The sequence below is a fragment of the Pinus tabuliformis genome, chromosome 9 (genome assembly GCF_031772625.1).
Source record: "Pinus tabuliformis cultivar Carrire ecotype Pingquan chromosome 9, CPIR1, whole genome shotgun sequence".
In the NCBI taxonomy this organism is placed as follows: domain Eukaryota; kingdom Viridiplantae; phylum Streptophyta; class Pinopsida; order Pinales; family Pinaceae; genus Pinus; species Pinus tabuliformis.
Genome location: NC_142307.1, coordinates 1,278,609,138 through 1,278,631,734, shown reverse-complemented (window position 1 = coordinate 1,278,631,734; position 22,597 = coordinate 1,278,609,138). Strand labels below are relative to the sequence as shown.

The following is a 22,597-nucleotide window of genomic DNA, read 5'->3' as shown; positions in this document are numbered from 1 at the left end:
GGATATGAGGTACTGTTCAGGGGAGGACGGGTGTTGATGTATCCCAGGGGCACTCCAGCTGATTCAGCTAGAGTGATAGGTGTACGCCATGCAAAGGTGTACAAGTTTGCATTCCAGCCCCTTTTGGCATTGAGCAGTAGTATCGACAGCAGAGCTAGCAGTTTTGAGCTGTGTGAGATTTGGCACCGCAGGATGGGACATATGTATCATGGAGCCTTGAGGACATTGCGGGAGATCACTACAGGTGTGCCAGATTTCAGTATTGATCACTTTGATACTTGCAGAGGTTGTGCGATGGGCAAGTTTGCCAAATCCCCTTTTCCCAGCAGTGACAGCAGAGCGACTGGGATACTTGATTTGATTCATTCCGATGTAAGCGGTCGGATGTCTCATGTTTCCTTGAGTGGATATGAGTACTATGTTTTATTCATTGATGATCACTCCAGGAGGACCTGGATTTATTTTTTGAAGACCAAGAGTGAGGTCTTCAAGCGGTTTCAGGAGTTCAGAGCTCATGTGGAGACACAGACAGGTCGAAAGATCAAGTCCCTGAGGTCGGACAATGGAGGAGAGTACACCCTTGGAGAGTTTGTTGAATATTGTGCGGAGGCAGGCATTAGGAGGGAGTTCATTGTTCCTTACAACCCCCAGCAAAACGGGGTTGCAGAGAGGAAGAACAGATCCATCATAGGGGCTGCCAAAGCCATGTTACATGATCAGGGGTTGCCATTGTTCTTGTGGGCAGAGGCCTGCAACACAGCTGTTTACTTGCAGAACAGGAGTCTGCATCGTGCCTTGGGGCACACGACTCCGGAGGAGGCTTTCTCTGGGAAGAAGTCGGATATTGGTTATCTTCATATCTTTGGATGCATTACATACTCCTATATACCCAAGGAGAAGAGGACCAAACTAGAGCCCACCGCAGAGAAGGGTATCTTTGTGGGCTACAGTGAGACCTCAAAGGCCTTTCGGATTTACATTCCTGCACAGAGGAGAGTTGTTGTCAGACGGGATGTGAAGTTCGAGGAGGACAGGACCTTTAGGAGGTCACGGGAGTTAGAGTATCTGGATCAGCCAGACCCTCGGCAGCAGTTGAGTCAGTCGCAGGGATCCAGTGGGCAGGGATCAGGAGGATCAGGAGGATCAGGAGGTACATCTATGAGGATGTCAGGTCCGTCAGTGAGCAGTGGTTCATCAAGCCAGAGGGGTGGTGCTCCGGGCAGCGTGCAGAGCAGTTCACTAGGGAGTCCACTGATGGATAGTTCACACGGTGCCTCAGCTTCTACAGGTTCAGGTGCAGGCAAGAGGACAACAGACAGACAGTCAGGAGTTCAGGCTCCTGATGATGATGAGGAGGAGGAGTTTCATTCTCCGGTGGGAGAAGTGCGCTCAGGGAAGAGGAAGCCCAAGTGGCTTCAGGACACCTTGAGAGATGCCACATCTGTTGCTGAGCCGAAGAGGCCGGTCACAGAGAGTAGACCACCTGAGAGGTTTTGTAGCTATATGGCGATGGTTACCAGCATCTTTGACTCTGAGCCTTCTAGCTATGAGGAGGCAGCTAGCCAGCAGGTCTGGAGAGAGGCCATGCAGGAGGAGTATTCTTCTATCATGAAGAATGATGTTTGGGAGGTGGTGTCGAGGCCTGAGGGAAAATCCATGGTAACTTCCAGATGGCTTTACAAGGTAAAGCATGCTGCAGATGGCAACATTGAGAAATTCAAAGCAAGGTTTGTGGCTAGAGGGTTCTCCCAGGTAGAGGGAGTTGATTATGAGGAGACCTTCGCTCCCGTGGCTCGATATACTTCGATCCGCTCCATTATATCGATAGCAGCAGAGATGGGTTGGAAGATCCACCAGATGGATGTGAAGACTGCATTTCTCAATGGCTTCATACAGGAGGAGGTGTACATTGAGCAGCCACAGGGCTTTGAGGTGCATGGGAAGGAGTCCCATGTGTGCAGACTGAAGAAGGCCCTTTATGGCCTGAAGCAAGCTCCCAGAGCTTGGTACTCCAAGATAGATACATATTTGCAGGGGATGGGTTTCACAAAGAGTGAGGCAGATCCGAACCTTTACTTTATTGTGATTGGTGAGGAGCCTCTCATTCTGGTGTTGTATGTGGATGACTTGGTCATTACAGGTGCAGAGAGACTCATAGAGCACTGCAAGAGAGATCTTGCGACGGAGTTTGAGATGAAGGACATCGGCTTGATGCATTACTTTTTGGGCTTGGAGGTGTGGCAGGAGGGGCATTTCTTCCTGGGGCAGGGGAAGTATATTGTGGACATCCTTAGCAGATTCCACATGGAGGATTGTAGACCCATGTCGACACCGATGATCACCAACTGGAAGAAGCTTCATGCTTCGGATTCCGAGTTGGTGGATCCCACATTGTACAGGCAGCTGATTGGTTCCTTAATGTATTTGGTCAACACTAGACCAGATATCTGTTTTGCAGTCAACACGATGAGTCAGTTTATGTGTGAGCCTAGGAAGGTTCACTGGGTGGCTGCAAAACACATTTTGCGGTACTTGCAGGGGACAGTGGATTATGGTCTGGACTACAGGCAAGGAGATGGAGTGAGATTGGCAGGATACACTGATTCTGATTGGGCAGGTTGTGCTTCTGATAGGAAGAGCACTTCAGGGTGTTGTTTTGGGTTGGGTTCAGCAGTAGTGTCATGGTTCAGCCGGAAGCAGCAGTCAGTAGCACTGAGTTCAGCGGAAGCAGAGTATAGGGCAGCCAGTCTAGCTAGTTGTGAGGCCATCTGGCTTCGCAAGATGTTGTTTGGCTTATTTGGTCAGCTGTTGAGACCTTCAGTGATTTACTGTGATAATCAGAGTTGCATTAAACTCACGGAGAATCCAGTATTTCATGACAGGTCAAAGCATATCGGGATCAGATATCATTTCATCAGAGACTATGTTCAGAAGGGAGCTGTGAAGCTTGAGTATATTTCCACTGATGAGCAGGTTGCAGAAATTCTTACCAAAGCCTTACCACGGGGCAAGCATGTCTACTTCAGAGACAAGATGGGTGTGGTGAGGAACACCTTCCTCGGTAAGAGGGAGTGTTGAAATTTGGTACCAGAGGGCAGGTGGTTCCCTAAGGCTTTGATCTTTAGCCTAGGGAAAAGTGTCCAAAAGAATTTAATTTTTCTCCTAAAGTGACTTTGTAATTTTTTTTATAAAGTTAAATCTAATTTAAAAGTGACTTTAAGTGATAAAGTTACTAAGTCTAATTTTAAAGTGACTTTTATAAAGTCAATGAAAAATTAGAAAGGAAAAGTGACTTTGGAAATAAATGACTAAGTGGGTCTTTATTAAAGTGGGGTGAATTAAAAAATAAAAAGTGAGATTTAAATGAGCATTTAATCTCAACCTTAGATCTCAATCTATTTCAGCCATTGGATTTAGGGATCACCCAAAAGTCACTTGGATCACTCAAAAGTCACTTGGGGTTAGATTAAAGGAGGAAAAGGAGGAAAAAGGTCATTCATTCTTTCATGAGCAGATTGGGAGAAGGAGAGCAAGAGAGCAAGAGAGATTTCTGAGCAGGAAGGAGAAGGAGACAACAGCTTGGCACACATTCCAAGGCAACAGTTGAGCAGATTTGTACAGCTGGTTCAGCACACAGTGAAAGGCAGATTTTGGCACGATTTTCTAGGAGTGGTTTGCACAAAAATCGAAGAGCAGTTTGCTGATTTTTCTGCACGCAAAACGAGGGCCGTACAGTGCATTTATTGCAGGTCGTACAGTGCATTTATTGCAGGTCGTACAGTGCATTTATTGCAGTCCGTACAGCGCATTTAATGTTGGCCGTACAACAACATTTAATTCTAAAAGTGGGCATGAAAATCGAGGCCGTACAGCATTTATTGCTGTCCTGTTTGCTGTAATTTCCAGTTTGCTGTGAGGCATGGGAAAAGAGATAAGTTGTAAATTTGCTTGCTGATTTTTTTGCTGAATATTTCTCATTGTGAAAAAGGCATTTTCAGAAATAAAGAAAAGCTCTCGAACTGGTTTTCCCCAAGAGTTGTAGGGGGTTTTTCCAGGGTCAAGTTGGCCAAAAATCTCAGTGTTTAAATGTGTTTTAATGGCTGTTTATTACTGCTGATTTTTATTTCTGCAATTTCCAGCATTCTGTAAAATTTCCAAAATCTGTGTTTTCAGCAATATTTATTTTTTTCAGCTTGTTAAATGTATGGTTATGGGAAAGGGCATTTAACTACATAGGAGAAATAAGGTGAAACTGAAAACCGGGGTGGGAAAACAGAAATTTCTACAAACAATAGAAGGAGCCTTGATTACCTTAAAATCAACTCCCTTTAGTGGCCAATCTATCCATTTCAAGGCTGATTTCTCTTACCCTAGGTAGATCTCGCCCTAGGAACCCCTAATTTGCCCAAGGCTTCAATTTAGGGGTTGGTTGAAGGTTTCCTGGTCCATGTGATTGCTAATATTCATTGTTGGGAAACCTTTTCTTGGCCTTTGATTCTAGGTTGTTCCATTTGGCTTGCTATCGCTCAAGCTCTAGAACAATTGTGCCCTAATAAGGCCTTGTTAGAGGATGTGAGTTGCTTTATTCATTTGAATGGACCTTATACTTAAGAAGAGCCATCCTCTATAAGCCTCTCTTGTCACCTTGATCCTTGAACCTAGAACACCTCTCCTAGGTGACTTATCTAAAGGGAAGCCTCCCATTGGTGAAAGCCCATAAAGAGCAAAAGGTAGTGGCTCTGGTGACAGTAAGCCACACCTCATTGTTGTCCCTTAGTCTAGTTTTTGTATTGTAGGTTATTCTCTACAAAACCTGCTAGATTTTGAGGCAACATTCTCAATATTGTCACCCAATCTAACCCTCAACAAATTCAAAAACAAAAACAAAAAATAAATAAAAATAATAACCGCCAAAACAGTTTGCACACCTACCAAAGTCAATCCTAACCTATTTAAGGATGGAAAACCACCTCTATTTGCCTCACACTCTTCTCATTGAGCATTTGGAGATTACGGAGCTATAGGAAAGAGAGTTGAATTAGAGTCAAGGCACTCATGATACCCATGTAGAGAATGAGAAGGATCCCAATTTAGAGGTTGATTTCTTGATAAGTAGTGATTTGTTCAAGCTTTGTAGATGTACTATGTGGTATTGTTATCATTGGAATCTATACACCATTTAGAGCCTCAATGCTTACATATTTTCTTTCATAACTTCAGTTATAGGTATGGCAGATCTTAGATCATGATTGCATTTTTCTATATTCATCGTTACATGTATACGTTTGCATACTTTGCATATTTGGTGGCTAATGGTTTGCATTGACATTGATATACTTGAATATATTTTTTCCTAAAATATGAATATATTGTGTGTGTTTTAGCAACAAGTCTTGCAATTAAGTTTTCTGGCGCAATTCATTACTTTGAGAATTCCAGTTCTAACTACTGTGACCCATATAGGATAATCTTGCCAAGTGGTATTATTCGCCACTGCTTATCATCCAGTTAGGTTGTTTTTCCTAACTAATAAGAAGAGCTACAGTTGCATCCTCACTTACCACTGCACATACTGCTTCTGTAAAAATATCCAGACACAATGTTCTGCCTTCATGGTTGCAACAACTCAAGGATCGAAATTGAATCATCTACAAAGTGCAGATTAACTAATTGCCCATCTCCTAGCGAGGAAAACCCTTTGATTTTCCCCCGCATTCTAGATGTTCCTAATCAATATCGAAGGGCATTTGCAAGAATCATGTAAGATCTCAATGATAATGGTTCATGACTTCAACTTAAGTTCTTTTTAGGTTCTCATGATGTTTATGTTGGCAATGACGACACCACAGCTAGTGAAGCCTGTCATGACTGCTGTGCAGGAAACATCTAATTTGGCCACATACCAGTACCTGAAGGCTGAAACAGTTGGACACATTGAAATTGGTATGAAACACCATTGACCATACCATATAATGTTTCCAAAACTGGAAACAAAGTACAACATCTGAGAACATTTCCAAGGGGTTTCAGCCATTTCCAGTGATGTTTCAGGCACTCTTATGGAAGTTTCCATATTTACCTATGTGCCAGAGAGAGGCTTGGAACCCATAGGAAAATACCACTTTGTCTGTATCAACAACCGTTTAAGACAAAACAAAAATAAGGGACTGAGCTTTGAGGAGTGGGTGACCTCAGTAATAAATGGTAACATTAAATTTGGCATTCTCCTTTATCTTACCTTTTCTATCCTTTTACATAAACTTTTAACATTACCATTAATTGTTTCAAGATGTTTGAGAGTGGTTCCAACCTCATCGAACTTCATATTGAGAAGGTATAATGTTATATTCCATTCAAAATTTAGTAGACTTTAACAATTTTCAGAATTTTAAGATGGGCAGGTTTATGATGTTTCCACTGGATTCTATTATGATTCATGTATTGAGAGTATGAGATTGACACTAGTCAAGACCACCAAGCTATGGGATTTTGCATCATGTAATCATTAATGAGAGTCAATATAGACACGAGTCTCCTTCTAAAATGTCATTTATGTGTATCATTCTTATTTTCTTGCACGATAATGTGTTATTTAAATAAAAACTAGAGGATATCTTCCGAGTCATGATAAAGGGTTCTTTCTTCCAGATGGCAGCACAGCACTTATTCCATCTCATATTCTAATTCTTCTTCTGGACATATATCTATTTGGAGTTTTCTCCATTCGGCCTCAGATGGTAGCAGAGATAACTCCTGTGGACCAAAGTAGCCTCATACTACTAGCGCACTGACTCTAGATCCCACTGACTTTGTAAATCTCTCTCCTGGATCAATCCTCCGTCTTTGGAGTTGGCCTTCTAGGGTTTAGATTAGACTTCTATTCTATTTTACTTCTTTCTCTTGCTTTTATCTATGAGCTGCCTTAAAGCTCTCACTTTGTCAAGACATAATTGTACCTAACAATCCCATTGAACTTTCTTAGTGATCATTAGTTGGGCATTAATGCATTTATCTTATCTAATCTTATCCACATTTATATGGGAACGTGCACTCAAATCCCCAGCAAGACATGCAGGAGCTATATCTTGAACTCTTTGTGAGTTAATATCTATTAATGAGCAAATTGTTGAACTCCTCATGCTAAATTTATCGATTGGGCCTGGCAAGGTCAAGCTGCCAGTTTTCCAAGGGAACCATCCTTGGATGACAGGAAGAGCCCAGGAGGTTTCCCAGTGATCTTTATTATGCAGGGGAAAAACGTTAGACTAATGTATGCCTTACTAAGCATCTTTTGATTTTCACAAAAATGGTTAGAATGTTAAACTGTTTAGTCCTGGTGTCCATTTGTATTATGTTTTGTGGTTGGAAATAGATATTTTCAAGCATAATATTACATTATGCATGTATACCCTTATTATTTATACAAAGTCATTTACTACTCATATATAGAGAGAACAAGAGAGTAATAGTATGCAACAGTGGCATATACTGGACCTAATAAGAAAGGACATGACAAAGGCTTATAACAGAAACTGCAATAGCTATCCACATTTACATGGGAACATGCACTCAAAATAAGACACAAATATATGTATATATTAATACGATCCAACATACCGTTTTCTCATCATCATCCAGAAAATTGTACACAGTTTGACCTTTCACCTCAGCTCTCTTTTTCCGAGATGACGTGAATGTCTGTGGGGCCCACCCTGTAAATAAAGGCATATATGTCAGATCAGCAATAAATAAATAGAAATTCAATTTGAGTGCACTTGTGTATAAATATCTACAGAATAATTTGTAGTTCATAAAGAAACCTTCTTTCGACCCCACAGTATTATAGAATCCTGCAGAGAAGCCTCCTGTAAATGCTCCATGAAATCGTCTACGCCCTTCCTCATCTGTCACCTGCCAAAATAAATGTTAATTCCACGTAAATGGGAAAGGAAGAAAGCAATGGGAAATACATTATATGTGAAGGAGGCCTGGCAATTCATGGATAAAGATAAAAGTTATAAATACAAAAAGGCAGTTGTTTGAATTTAATCAAATAAAGGAGTCATGGCAATCACAAAAGGACACTATCGTCATAAATTATAATACAAGAGCACAAAGGAATTCCCCTTTCAACAAACCAAAGCTATAAACACTTAGAGACAGGTGAGGCCATTATGTCCTGACATGTCCTAAACCAAACATCAAAAAGCTCCATGGCTGCAAATTCAAAAAAAAGACATGCAGTTGATATAGAAATAGAGATTGCAGTTTACCCAGGAAACACCAGACTTGTGACAGTTGTGAGTACCTGACAAGTTTGCTATGAAAGGAATAAATCAAAAATAGGGGCTATGATAGAAAAATGCAGAGAAGTGGATGGAAAACGAACAATAACATAACAAAATCCAGAATGGCAATTATAAATGACATGAAGAGAGGCATCAAACAGAAAGGGCATGACCAAATCAAGTTGATTGGACAAGAGCCTATGGAAGACATGATATCAGAGGCTATCCTGTTGCTCTCACACAATTTGATGATTGGAGTTGGAAAGCCAGACAATCCATGTGTCATTCCCACTTATGCTATCATTGTCTAGGAGATGGCTGCTTGTTCAAAAAGTTACACCTATGTTTCTGCTTAATGATGTAATCAATATAATAATTAGGTTCATAGCAAGCACTGAACGCTCAAAGAGGACCTTGCCACACAAGTAAAATCCAGTGCAGGAACCAGGGCACCACAAGATTTTGCAACTCAACTTCAAAACAGCTACAACCAGGTAAAAGTGTTTCACCAAATTCTGGCCTCGGAAGAAAGTCCAGATAGACAAGATAGAAAACAAGCTCTGATCCTAAATGCCCCAGCAGGACTCCTTCAAGCTTGGACATCTAAATTTTAATTTAAAGGGATAAACCCAACCCAAAGATCCGAATTCACCACTGTTTAATGAGTGTAATGTAAACATGGAGAATTTTTAATGTGTTTGTAAAATCCAGCTTTTGCAAAATGTTGAGACAATCACTAATTGACCTCCCAGCATCATGCTACTGGACACCATAAGACCACTATCATCAGATAGTTCTTCTGGGGATAATAGCAATAAACAGGCCAAGGTAAACCCAGCTATTTCTACTGGAATAACATTGAAAAGGATATCCCATATGGCCTTGGTAAACTCAAATATTCTGGCTAGACAACATGCCATTGAATAACAAACTATCTCCTGAAATTAATTAACATGATTTTTATCTTTCCAAGGATACACTTTGTTAACAATATACAAAAGATATCGCCACATTTATTCATCATCGAAAACTAAGCACAGGGACTTATTTGTAAGCCTCTGGCAATAAAAACAGCTACAGATAGCCAGAACAAAAATGTGAGTCTTATTTGAGTTTTAGATTAGAGATTTGCACACTAAAGGTTTTCAGCCACACAGAATGAAATGATTTATTAATATAGAAAAGCCACAAAGCATATAGACCAAATTTGCACGAAGTGGGGACGGTTTATGGAAGCGGATCCGCGGAAGCATCATTTCCCAAAAATCTAGGAAGCGAAGCATCTCGGAAGCGTCTACTATATTATATTTTTTTGCATTTGTATTAAAAAAAATATCCAAAATACCAAATTAGTTGTAGAAGATATGGAAACATGCATATTTGTACATAAATCAAGATAGATATGGCATCCATTGTACATTAATGATTAATTATTCGAGCATCAACCATCTAGAATCTAGATTCTTCTCCTCTTGTCTAGCCTTTGCCTCTACCTCAATTGTCTAGGGATATTAGTCAACATTGCCCAATTTTGATCAAAACTACCTAATAAAAGCCTTAAAATATGGTAGAAAAAGCTTAAAATGTTTGATCGATGATTTTGACTTGATTGAAAGGTAATATTTTACTAAGGGCATGACAAAGGAGTTCAACAATTAACACCACCAACACTAGGGTACATATAGGGCTTGGTGCTCTTGATTAAATGCCAATCACATACCCTGATACATGATATAATCTAATGAAATGCCACAATCCCATTGATAATGAATTATTGAAAACTGTTAAGTCTATTGAATTTTGAACAGGATATGAAATTCTATTTTCTCCATATGAAGTCTGATAAGGCTGGAACCACTCTCAAACATCTTGAGTCATTTCATGGAAAAGTTAAAAATTTAAGTAAAAGGATGAAAATGAAAGCTAAAGGAGAATGTCACTTTTACTTTAAGAATTTAATATTACCATGAGGAAGCATCAAGGGAGCACCTTGGGAGTGTCTAAGAAGCCCCAACACAACTTAAGTCAGAGAAAAATTAAAAAAAAAAAAAAAAAAATAGAACCCTGTGGAACCGCCTGTCTCCTTTCGGATCCATGCCAGATCTGTCGCGGATCAGGGGCAGATCCACAATTTGGAAATCTGGAACCACGGATTGGGACAGCACGGTCGAATTTCCAGGAACCATCTTTGTCGGCCCAATCCGCAGTTCTAGATTTTCAAACTGCAAATCCGATGACAAATCCGTACGGGACGTGTTTCCCGGTTTGGATCCTTGGGGGGCGCAATGGTAAGCTAATTAAGAGTAAAGTTGTTGTTACCTCACGTCTACTTTTCATGTAGAACTCCTAGTTGGGAGGATCCCTTCAAATAGTAAAAATTGAAGTCAAGTACTGAATTGAATTCCCATCTTCAAGTGTCCTGTCAAGAAGGATCACAGCAGGAACTACATTGATGAAAAAACATGTTCCACATCTGAAACAGTTGGGATTAATCTGACCATGTGGTCACCACTGGATAAGGCAAGAAATTAATGAGAATAATCAAGGCTCTAACCAAGAAACCCATAAGAGTATTTTGTGTCAAGAGGAAAATCAGCAGTGTCCTCACCTGCTCCGTGGAAGTAAATGGACAGCATGGATTCAAATCTGTGATACCAATAATTTGGCCCTAGATAAATAAAGTGACCAAGAACGAGCTATATATATTTAATGTTTTGAATGACAAGGCAAATCATTATTTTTTGGAGAGGGTTTCAACTAGCCATTAGAAGCAAAATTATATAAAATTAGTCCCTCCTCCCGTTTGTGGTTGTGAATTGTGAGATGATCATGCCATAATATGAACATCTTTTGGTGTAAACAACTTGTCATCTGAATTGATTTTTATATTCTCTTTCTTCTTAGCCATTGTTATAACTTGTGCTTTCATAAGGATTTTGCGGGTTATTTCAAATCAGAGGAAGCTTGTGGATCAATCCATTAAGGGGCTGCATAGTCACGTGGGAGAGGAAGGCTAGAACACAATGACTCACTTTCTCTTTGTTGGATTTGGGCTATCAGAATCTAATTTTTGGACTAACCCTTATTGAGATTTCTTATTCAAAGACAAGATCTCTCCTAACATCATAGTTGATCCATTGGCCAAAGGTATTTCAAAAAGGAAACCGCTCCTAGTTGGATTTGGACACCAATACATCATTTTAGACAAGAGTGAGAATGACTAGTCTTTGACTCCAAACTCACTTCCTTGTCCAAAAACACACGGCTGACTTGGAAGGAGTTGTGATCACAATCCAACACCATAAGAGATAGTTTGCAAGGCCAAGGTAAATCTCACCTCACCAACCACTTATACAAAAAGCTTGAGCTTGATCTCTATTTTTCAGCAAGCTTTACAACTTGGGTTATGCTTGAACCTTATCCATTTTGCCCAAGAAAGGTATAGCTTGCTTGTCTTGTGTAGGAAAACTGATTTAGAGCAATTCAAAGGGTTGTATAAGGGTTTTGCAGGTCTGCAATTTCAATTTACAGCAGTAGATTTGCATGGTAAGTGAAATCCTTGCTCAAGGGTTTTGAGATAAAATGTACATACGTATAAACCCTTGCTATTTTCACCTCTAGGCATTAATTCATCATTATTAGAGGTCAATAATCAATATTCAACTGTAATATTCCAAATGGAAAAATACTACAGAAAACAGAAGCAGTGAACTAACTACGGCTACAAAATTCAGAAATGCACAACCATACACATTTGAACACGAAAATATGAGCAAAAACTCAGAGTCATTGTATTAATTTTGATAAATATGAGTACAATAAATGAGATCAGAGGAACCTGGGCTTGCTACTACAAGCTATGGCAAGAACCCAGGAGTGACTACAATGCTCAAATGTTGGAAAGATCCCCTAGGAAGAATTGCACATGCCCAGAAAGAATTGCTCGTTGTTGCTGGAAGGAAATTGGGGGACTGCTCTGAAGAGTGACCGGAATGAACTGAAACTTTGATGGTGGCCTCCTTACTAGATGTTCAGCAAGACCCGTAAATATCTCACGAACCCAAGTGGTAGAAATGGTCCCAGGGTGAACTGCCCCCTCCTCCAACAATTTTTGTTGTTGGTTGTTGGATGGAACTACGAATTCTACCTTTAGAAGAGCTCAGAAAATTTTGCAGAATTAATCTTAGCCTCCTCTCACCAAACCCACAAAAACCCAAAAAGGATTTGGGTTGAATCCACCAACCCCCGGTGCCCCCAACAAGTGCAAATTGCCAAATTTGGCCAGAAAATGCCCCACATTTTGATATTACTGAATTATGCCACAAACCTACCACGGAAAATTCCTCTCAGCTCCAGCTAATTCTCCACTAAGAAATACCTCCTATCTCCATCCCTTATCTCTCCAAAAATTATTCTCCCTTCTTCCCTTGTGCAAGCTAAGCCAAAAACCCATGCGCAATGTTCAGAGTGAGAGAAATGGCTCTTCAAAATCCCTGCTTCACAGCCCGACAAATTCACTGCAAAAGCTTCGACAATGTGTGGGAAAAAATCCTGCAAATCCTCCATAACTCTAGCAATCTATAGCTGATCTCAATTAGGGTGCCTTGAACAACTTTTGTGCCCAAGGAAAATACGCACCAACTGGAAATGATCTGCAATGTAGCTCCTTTAGAAGTCTTGAGATAGACTTCTCTCTACTCTCCTAGGGTGACACTCGGAGTTCACCGAAGGTAGAGGTGGAATTCCCGCTTGGGAACCCCTCGTGCTAAACAGCGCAGGTTGACTTGGCTAAACAGCTCAAGGAAACTTGTGTTCAGAAGTTAAATTGTCAAAAGATGCAAATGAAGACCTCTTCTCCTTATTTATAATTGTTGGCTTCCTTTTCTCCCTTGGTGGCCCTCACTATTTCTCTCTCCTAATTCACACCCCCTCCTCTTTTCTCTCTCCTCCAACAGTGAGTTCTTGGGCCAAATTTCCCTCTCTTGTGGGCCCCACGTTCGACTAGAGCTGCAATTTCCCTTTTTCCTCCTAAGTCCCAATCCAAGAATCGTCTTCTCTTCTAAAAATCGTCTCTATTGACGAAAATCAAAATTGGGGATATTACAATTTACGTCAACTTGCGGGAAATTAAGTTTCTACATAAACCAAAATCCAAGTTTTGACCCTATAGGGGATTTGGACCCTCTCATTGAGTAATATTTTCCATATTTCAATATCTTTCAATTTACTCACTCATTTATGTTAGTTTGTGTAGCTCGGACATGTGTTCTAGTCTCATAATGTGTCTATGAGGCTAGGGAACACATTTCTTCAATACCCAGAATTGGTTTCGCAAGAAAAAACCCTAATAAGATTTAATTAAACAGTTAATTAATTTTGCTAAGTCTAACTTAGGGAAATAGCTTAATTAATCAATATTAATTGGGGTAAATCGATTTTCCTCTAGAGACTTCTGGAAAAGTCACTTGATGGGGTCAAGATGATATTAGCCATCGATTGTGATTAGATCATGGACGTTGATTCGTCAACAAAACATTATAAGAGGAGATCAATGACTCATTTAGAGAACACGAAGGAGACACAAAGTTGTAGTAATAGAAAGAGCGCAAAGGCAGCGCAAGGACATCAGCAACAGGGGTTTCAGTAGAGATTGTCAGAGAGATTATTCACAGAGATTTCCAAGGAGAGTTGGATATCGATTTTTCTGCCAAGAGAAGATGATTGTCTAGCAAGGGGTGCGAGTTGCTCCAGCAAGGGGTGCGAGTTACCCAGATAGCAAGTGCGAACTGCTTAGAGAGAAGAATTTCTGAAGCAAGGAATTTTGCACAAGAGAGGTTGATTTGCACATGAGGATCAAGTTTCCAATTGGGGTCGAAATTTTCCAATGGAGGTCGAGATTAATTTCCCAGCCAATGCGAGTTGCTAGGAAGGTAGAGTTTCTCAGCCAGGCCGCACATTTAAGCCGAAGCCAGCTTCAGAGAGAGGTCGAATTGGTTTCGATGGGTCGAATAGCTTCCAAGAGGCCAATGAGACTTGCAAGACTGATCAAAAAATTTCCTAGAGGTTTACCATCTTATAGCAACCAATGATAATATTTTGTTGGAGAATTAATAATTAAAACCCTCATCTGCTACAGTATTTTCCCTTCGGGGTTTTTCTATTAACATTTGTCCAAAAATATTGGTGTCCATTATTTGTGTTTGTGTGCATAATTTTCTCAGTTCTTGTGGTATTTATTTTTCAGTGAAGTTGCAGTTGTGTTTTATTCAGTATTTGCCGCAAGTATTTTGCAACTGACAAATAATCTGAAAAAGATAGGAGAATAATAACCAGTAATTGCAATATATATTTAAAACTTCATATGATATCAAAGTAGAACTGAGGACAGAAGGTAGATCTGCTCAAACGCAAGAGAAAGCGAGGGTTTTTACCTAGATCGATTTCTTCATAGTTCTCCAGTTTATTTGAGTTCGCAAATTTTTCCAGAGATGGTCACATCAGGATTGAGAGATCAGGACAGGTTGGATGGAGCCTCAAACCTTGGAGTTTGGAAGGTCGGAATGTTGTTCCTATTGGATGAATTTGGTCTGAAGGAGTTTGCTACGGCAAATGTTGCTATACCATCAGATCTCATCATTCTACATGAATACAAGAGGGATAATGCCAAAGCGAAGAGTATGATTCTTAATGGAGTCGGGGATCGCATTGTTCTGCATATCACAAAGAAAAATATGGTGAAGAAGATGTGGAATACCATCGTCAAACCGTACCAGGATCCTTCGAAAAACAGGAAAATGATCCTCAAAGAGAGGTTGAGAACCATCACAATGCATAAGGGCAAGGATGTAACTTCCTATCTCACCAGGGTTCTGTCCGTCAAAGATAAACTAGTTGTAGTAAGAGAAAAGATTAGCGATGACAAGCTAGTGCGTGTAGCACTCAATGGGTTTATCAAGGAATGACATATGTTCGTCCAAGTGATTTCTAGGAGAGACAAACTTCCAGATTGGGATTGCCTATGGAGTCATTTCACTTAGGAGGAACTGAGGCTCAGCTTAGTCAATGGCACCAATAGCAGCGAGAAGGCACCGAAGGTGAAGGAGGAGAAAGAGAGTGTCACTCTACCAGGGAAAGGAAAGAAGAAGAAAGTCTCCAATAAGGGACCAACCTCAAAAGGAGAGAAGAAGAAGGACCTATCTAAGGTCAAGTGCTACAACTGCCACGAATTTGGCCACTACATCATTGCCCACAAAGGAAAAAGAAGGGCAAGAAGCAAGTTCAGCTTCAGCAGATGCAAATGATCTCTCCAATAGGATGAATCAAGAGTTTGCTTTGATCACTTGCCTGACTAGCTCGACTTCACAGGGTGTCTAGTACATAGACATTGGAGCGTCATTTCATATGACAGGAGTTAGCAAGTAATTCTCAGGCTACAAGGAGGAGGATATCTGTTAAATTATGGTATGTTCTATGCTTAGAGCAGTTTACTTATTTTTCTTCTTATTAGCCACAAATTAGCAATCACATATACATTAAGTAAAGTGTAGATAGAACATTAAATGATTAACAGAAAACAAGCCAAGACAAGAGACACAGGATGTGGCGGCTAGCCAAGGACAAACCCCAATGCGGGGAAACCCTTTGATCAAATCTTCTTTTATCTTCAATAGTTCAGCAGAGAGAAATAGTACAAAATCTGAATTTTGTAATTTTATATCAGCAGCAGCAAACCCTAGATCAGCAAAGTCAAACTTGGTCAAACTAGCTGAAATTGACCTCTAAAATACTTGGTCAATTTCCAGTCAACTTGTCCTCGAACAGCCTGAAGAAACAGTGCTTGAACAACCCCAAAAGTTCAGTCAATTTGCAGATTTCTGAAGTCAACTTGCAGCCCTAAACTAGGGCAGTCAACACCGGTCAAACCAGAGGTCAGATCACCTCGATTTTTGTGCCAAAAATTGCGGCCTACCTAGGAGAGGCAACCACACCCAATCCACACTTCTAGAAGGTCAACGCTGGTCAAAGAGATGACCTGCTGCCCTAGCGTCCTTTCTGCGTCTTCCTTGCCCTAGGACATCTTCCTTTCAGCGACACGTGTGAGAGAGAGAGAGGCTCCTTTTATACGTAGGAGAGAGAGAGAGAAGAGATGAGTGAATTGAATTGTCCAAATGAGGAGAATGCTCCTTGTATTTATATGCAAACGTTGAGGTTGAATAGACATCACTGTTGGGCTTCTGAGCCTACATAAGTTTGTTGGCCGACCTTGACAATTTGTCCATAATCAAAATAAATTCATATCTCCATAAATACTTATCGGAATCGGATGATCTTTAGATCAATCCTACACCTCTCGATGAAAGGAATCTCGGAAAAATATTAGAAGCCATAAATAAGGTGATCCACATGGAGTTTGGCCCTAGTTGCCAATTTTAACAATATCAGGTTATAGATTCAGACGGGGAACAATTCCAAGTGCAATCTTGTAGCACAAGGAATTGTTCTATTTCAGAGGGAGAATGGCAGCAAATACTAATCCATGATTTGTTGCATGCGCCAGGCTTAGGGATGAATTTGATCTTTGTATCAGTCCCTTAGGACAAAGGGTATGATGTTCTCTTTAGAGGGGCTAGAGTGTTGTTACATCAAAAGGATTGGAGGTTACCTATAGCAGTTTGGCTGAGGAGTGCCAGTTATACAGGTTGGAGGTGGACACACCCAATGCACTAGTTAGCAGCAGCAATCCAAGAGACCGGGGGGAGCCATGGCATAGGAGGATGGGCCATATTCATCATGGGGCACTTGGATTACTTCGTGAGACAGTGACAGGGGTTCCAAAGGTGAGCACAGAGCACGGCGTTGCCTGTAGAGGATGTGTGTTCGGGCAGTTTGCAAAAGCAATTTTCCAAGAAGTGACAATAAATCGCATGGGATTCTAGATCTTGTACATTCAAATATATGTGGGCCGATTTCATCGAAATCTCTCAGAGTGTATGAGTACTTTGGTACTTTTATCAATGATTTCTCTAGGAACACCTCGATCTATTTCTTGAACACCAAGGATGAGGTCTTCAATCACTTTCAAGAGTTTAAGGCTCTACTAGAGAATGCGACAAGTAGAAAGATCCGAACTCTTCGGTCAGATAACGGAGGAGAGTACACAAGTAAGGACTTCCAGGAGTTTTGTCCCAGGGTAGGAATCAAGAGAGAGTGGAAGATTCCTTACAAACCACAACAAAATGGGGTTGCTAAGAGGAAGAATTGGTCTATCTTGGAGGTGGCGAGAGCAATGCTGTATGACCAAGACCTCCCACACTATCTATGGGCAAAGGCATGCGGTACGTCGATTTATATTTAGAACAGGGTCCCACATAGAGCACTTGGCAAGATGACTCCCAAGGAGGCCTTCTATGGGAAGAAGCCAAATGTCAAACACTTCAGGATATTTGGCTACCTAGCGTACTATCACATTCCAAGGGAGACACATTCGAAGCTAGATCTGACTGCAAAGCGGGGTTGCTTTGTTGGATATAGCGAAACATTGAAGGCATACAGGATCTTCATCCCAAGGGCCATGAGGATTATAGTCGGGTGAGATGTCAAGTTTATGGAGGACGAGGTGTACAGAAGATCTAGAGAGTTGCCAGCAGCTGAAAATCAGAGTGAGCAGCCAACAGAAGCTCCTAGAGTAGAGCAGCGGAATCAGGGGCACCAGTAGAGCACAAGTACAGTCACTAGTATAAGCACTAGCTCAAGTGCAGGGGTTCCTGAGACTTCATCGAGGATGGAGCAGCAGATGCAGCAAATTAGGGAGATGCATCAGGAGGACATGGACATCGGTATTACTAACTCCACTATTGGCAAGAGGAACCGTAAGGTTTAGGCTACAGTCAGGGATGCTCAGGAGTTTGTGGGGACTCCTAGGACAAGCAAGAGACAGCGGAGACAACTAGAGAGCTACACTGGCTACATGGCATTGGTCAGTTAGTTAGTGGATAGTGAGCCTTCCAGCTATCAAGAGGTCGCACAAGCGCAGGTGTGGCGAGATGTGATGGTTGAGGAGTATTCCTCAATCATGGAAAATGATGATTTGGGAGGTTGTACTGAGACTAACAGATAGGGTGATGGTTGGATCACGTTGGATCTATAAGATCAAGCATGGTATAGATGGCAACATCGAAAAATATAAAGCTAGGTTCGTGGCCAAGGGGTTCTCTCATAAGGAATAGATTATGAGGAAACATTTGCTCCTGTGGCTAGGTACACTTCTATATGAGTCATGATCTCATTAGTAGCACAGATGGGATAGAAAATCCATCGGATGGATGTCAAGATAGCACTCCTGAATAGTGAACTGGAAGAGGTGTGCATAGAACAACCAAAGGGCTTTGTGGCACACAACAAAGAGACCCACGTGTGCAGGTTGAAGACAGCTTTGTACTAACTCAAGCAAGCTCCTGGGGCATGGTATGAGCGTATCGACAGATACATGCAAGGCATGGGCTTTGTGGAGAGTGAAGATGATACTAACCTCTACTACTTGGTGGTTGGAGGAGATGTTCTCATTCTTGTCGTGTCTTATATGTGGACGACTTGTTCTTCACAAGTTCATTGGGCCTCATCGAGGAGTGCAAGAGGGATCTTGCAGCAGAGTTCAAGATGAAGGATTTGTGGCTCATGCACAATATTCTAGGTATGGAGGTATGGCAAATAGATGGTGAAATTTTCCTTGGACAAGGGAAATACTACATCGAGATCCTGAAGAGATTCGGGATGGAGGATTACAAAGCCATGTCTACTCCCATGATCACAAATTGGAGGAAGATAGATGCATCCACGGAGAAGGATGTGGACCCCACCTTGTACACGAAGCTGATAGACTCTCATGTATATTGCCAACACAAGGCCAGACATATCCTATGCAATTAACTCTTTGAGTCAGTTCATGGTGGAATTGAACATTGGATAGAAGGTAAGCATGTGTTGAGGTATTTGCATGCCACAATTGAGTATAGGATCAAATATGCTTGAGGTGATGATGTCAGATTGGTGAGCTATGCTAACACAGTTTGGGCAGGGAACACAACAGATCGAAAAGCGGGTGTTGCTTCAACATGGGATTAGGAGTTGTTTCTTGGTACAACAACAAGCAGAAGTCTGTGGCACTAAGTTCAACCAAGGCAGAGTACATAGCAGCGAGCATGGCTACATGCGAGGCCAATTCGCTTTGAAGCTACCGGTAGCCTTGTTTGGTCAAAGGATAGAGACTACGGTGATACACTATGACAATCAATGTTATGTCAAGTTGTCAGAGAATCTGGTGTTTCATGACAGGTCTGAGCATATAAACATCAGGTACCACTTCATCAGGAATTGTGTGCAACACAAGATTGTCCAGCTACAGTTTACCTACAGATGAGCAAGTAGCAAATATTCTAACGAAATCTTAGGGGAAGGTGAGGTTCATCTTCTTTAGAGACAAGTTGGGTGTTATGTAAAACACCTCCCTCGCTAAAAGAGAGTGTTAGTAGGTGCACCTTGGACAGGTGTTTTAGTCTCAGAATGTGTCTATGAGGCTAGGGAATACATTTTCTCCAAGACCCAGAATTGGTTTCGCAAGAAAAATCCCTAATTAGATTTAATTAAGCAATTAATTAATTTTCCTAAGTTAGTGAAATAGATTAATTAATTAGTATTAATTGGGGTAAATCAATTTTCCTCTAGAGACTTCTAGAAAAGTCACCTGATGGGGTCAAGATGATCTTAGCCACCGATTGTGATTAGATCATGGTCATTGATTCCTCAACAAGATATTAAGAGGAGATCGATGGGTCATTTGGAGAACACAAAGGAGACACAGAGTTGCAGTGATATTGAGGGTGCACAGGCAGCGCAGGGACATCAACAGCAGGGGTTTCAACAGAGATTGTCGAAGAGATTCTTCAAAGAGATTTCCATGGAGAGTTGGATATTGATTTTTCTTCAAAGAGAGGACAATTTTCTAGCAGTGCGAGTTGCTCCAGCAAGGGGTGCGAGTTACCCAGACAGGTAGTGTGGATTGCTCAAGAGAGGAGAATTTCTGGAGCAAGGAAATTTACACAGGAGAGATCAATTTGCACAAGAGGATCGAGTTTCTAGTTAAGGTCAAAATTGGAGGTCGAGAGTATATTCCCAGCCAGTGCAAGTTGCTAGGGGGGTCGAGTTTCTCAGCCAAGCCGCATGTGTGAGCCGAACCCGGCTTCAGAGGGAGGCTGAATTGGTTTTGGTGGGTCAAATGGCTTCCAAGATGTCAGTGAGACTTGTAGAAGTGATCAGAAAAATTTTCTAGAGGTTTGCCATCTTACGACAACCAGTTGTAATATTTTATTGAAAAATTAATAATTAAAATCCTCATCTACTGCACTGGTTTTCCAGGGACATTTGTCCAAAAATATTGGTGTCCATTATTTGTGTGTGTATGTAATTTTCTCAGTTCGTGTGGTATTTATTTTTCAGTGAAGTTGCAGTTGTGTTTTATTCAATATTTGCTGCAAGTATTTTGCAGTTGACAAATAATCTGAAAAGATTGAAAAATAATAATCAGCAATTGCAACAGTACATTTAAAAATTTCACATTTTAAGTGTTGGTTTGCTCATATTGTTGCTTATTCATTGCCCTAACACTTCCCATAAATCCAACTTGGTAGGTCATTTTTACATTTGTGGGTGGCCCCCAAAAAGGGTTTAGCTTGTTGTCTTCTGCATTTTTCTGCAGTTTTGCAGGTCTGCAATTGCAAAACAGCAAACAGATTTAACATTTCCGGCCATCAACCAAGGTCGAGTACAAGATATTCATCATCTATTTGGTAGTGCTCAAAACTCTCAACTTTGTCCCATTTCAAGGCTAACTTTAGGTAAATTGAGTGTTATTCTTCATGCTGGTCTGCATTTTCTGCAGTGAGTTTCTTATTTCCAGATGAGCAATCAAGGCTAACTTTAGGTAAATAGAGTTTATTCTTCATTTTGGTCTGCATTTTCTGCAGTGAGTTTCTTATTTCCAGATGAGCAAAATGTCTAAAATTAACTCCTAGACTCCATCGCCCAACAGGTATCACAAGGCACTAGTACGTTAACTTGTTCTGGAGGGTATTTAGTGTAGGGAAGCCTCCCTTAGCTTTGTAGGAGTTGGCCTAAAGAGTGGAGACTGGTGCCAAGGTGACAATGGGCACTTGTCCTATGTGGTGCCACCTTAGCATCTTGTAATGACCTTAACAAGACCTGCTAATTTGAGCGGTAACACCCCTCATATTGTATGAGCCTATATTCAGTTGCAAGTGATAGATTACTGATTATGATTGATATCTATTGGTTGTTTAGGAAAATACAAGGATATTTCATGAACACACATGCTCATCCTAGCATTACCCTTATGGTATGTTATTATTGACCATTGCTCAACAGTGAGTGTTGTGACGTCTAGAAGTGGAGAGTGCAGAGATCTATGTTCATATCCTCGGGTGTTCAACATGAGCAGCAATTACAGCTTAATGCCTTTCTAGTGATGTGATGCTACAGTTAGTACATGACATGAACACTTTAGTTGATTACTTGTCAGTGAGACATGGTGAGATGAGATTAATCATAAGTTTTTCCCAAATGGCAAGCTCTCCTACCACATTAGACGTATCTCAATCTTGATGATGGCATATTTTGATCTATGTTATTTATCAGTGGATGCTTCACATGTGACCCAATTTACTATGAATTGTGCATTATTATTGATGGGTTCGATGATGTTATACCTCCTAGCAAGAGCACCCTACCTCTTGATATTATTTTGTTGGTTATATCTTATCATTCCATGCACATACTATGATTTTCATGGAGCGCTCTCCCCCTATATGTTGAGGTGGGTCGATGTAACAATAGTCCCTGTTGTATATGTGTAAATAGAATTGTATAATAAAAAATACATATTGATTGATAGAATATCAAGATGATGATACTGTTGATTTGTGTAGCTTGGGAGGTACTCCCACAACCTCTAGGGTACTGGGTTTGTGACGAGATGTACCCAAGCAGTGGGTTTTGTACCCAAAGTTGTGGGCACAAAACCAAGTGAAGAAAATGTTATTTTACTCATTAGTTGCATGAGGGGACCCTTAATGGAGCAAGGGGGACCTAAGGTAACCATGCAGGGTCAAAAAGTCAAATGAAAGAATTTTGTTTCTTAAGATTACTAGGTTTTGACATGTAGGCTCAAGTCGGCCTGGGCTAGGAGACTTGTCTCCTAATGAGAAGTGACTCCACCAAAGAACACTATAAGTAGAAGC

The 22,597-nt window shown here is 40.9% G+C and overlaps 1 protein-coding gene across 6 annotated transcripts in view; it reads right to left on the bottom strand.

The window, feature by feature from the left end:
• Window positions 1–22,597, bottom strand: part of TGH (SWAP (Suppressor-of-White-APricot)/surp domain-containing protein) — a 302,427-nt gene that overhangs the window by 254,350 nt on the left and 25,480 nt on the right. For all 6 annotated transcript variants that reach the window (XM_089445357.1, XM_089445358.1, XM_089445360.1 and 3 more), the window contains exons 3-4: window positions 7,821–7,911; window positions 7,618–7,712 (exon numbers count right to left, since the gene is read on the bottom strand). In XM_089445357.1, the coding sequence (XP_089301483.1) occupies window positions 7,618–7,712; window positions 7,821–7,911 (186 nt within the window). The remainder of the gene's footprint in view (window positions 1–7,617; window positions 7,713–7,820; window positions 7,912–22,597) is intronic.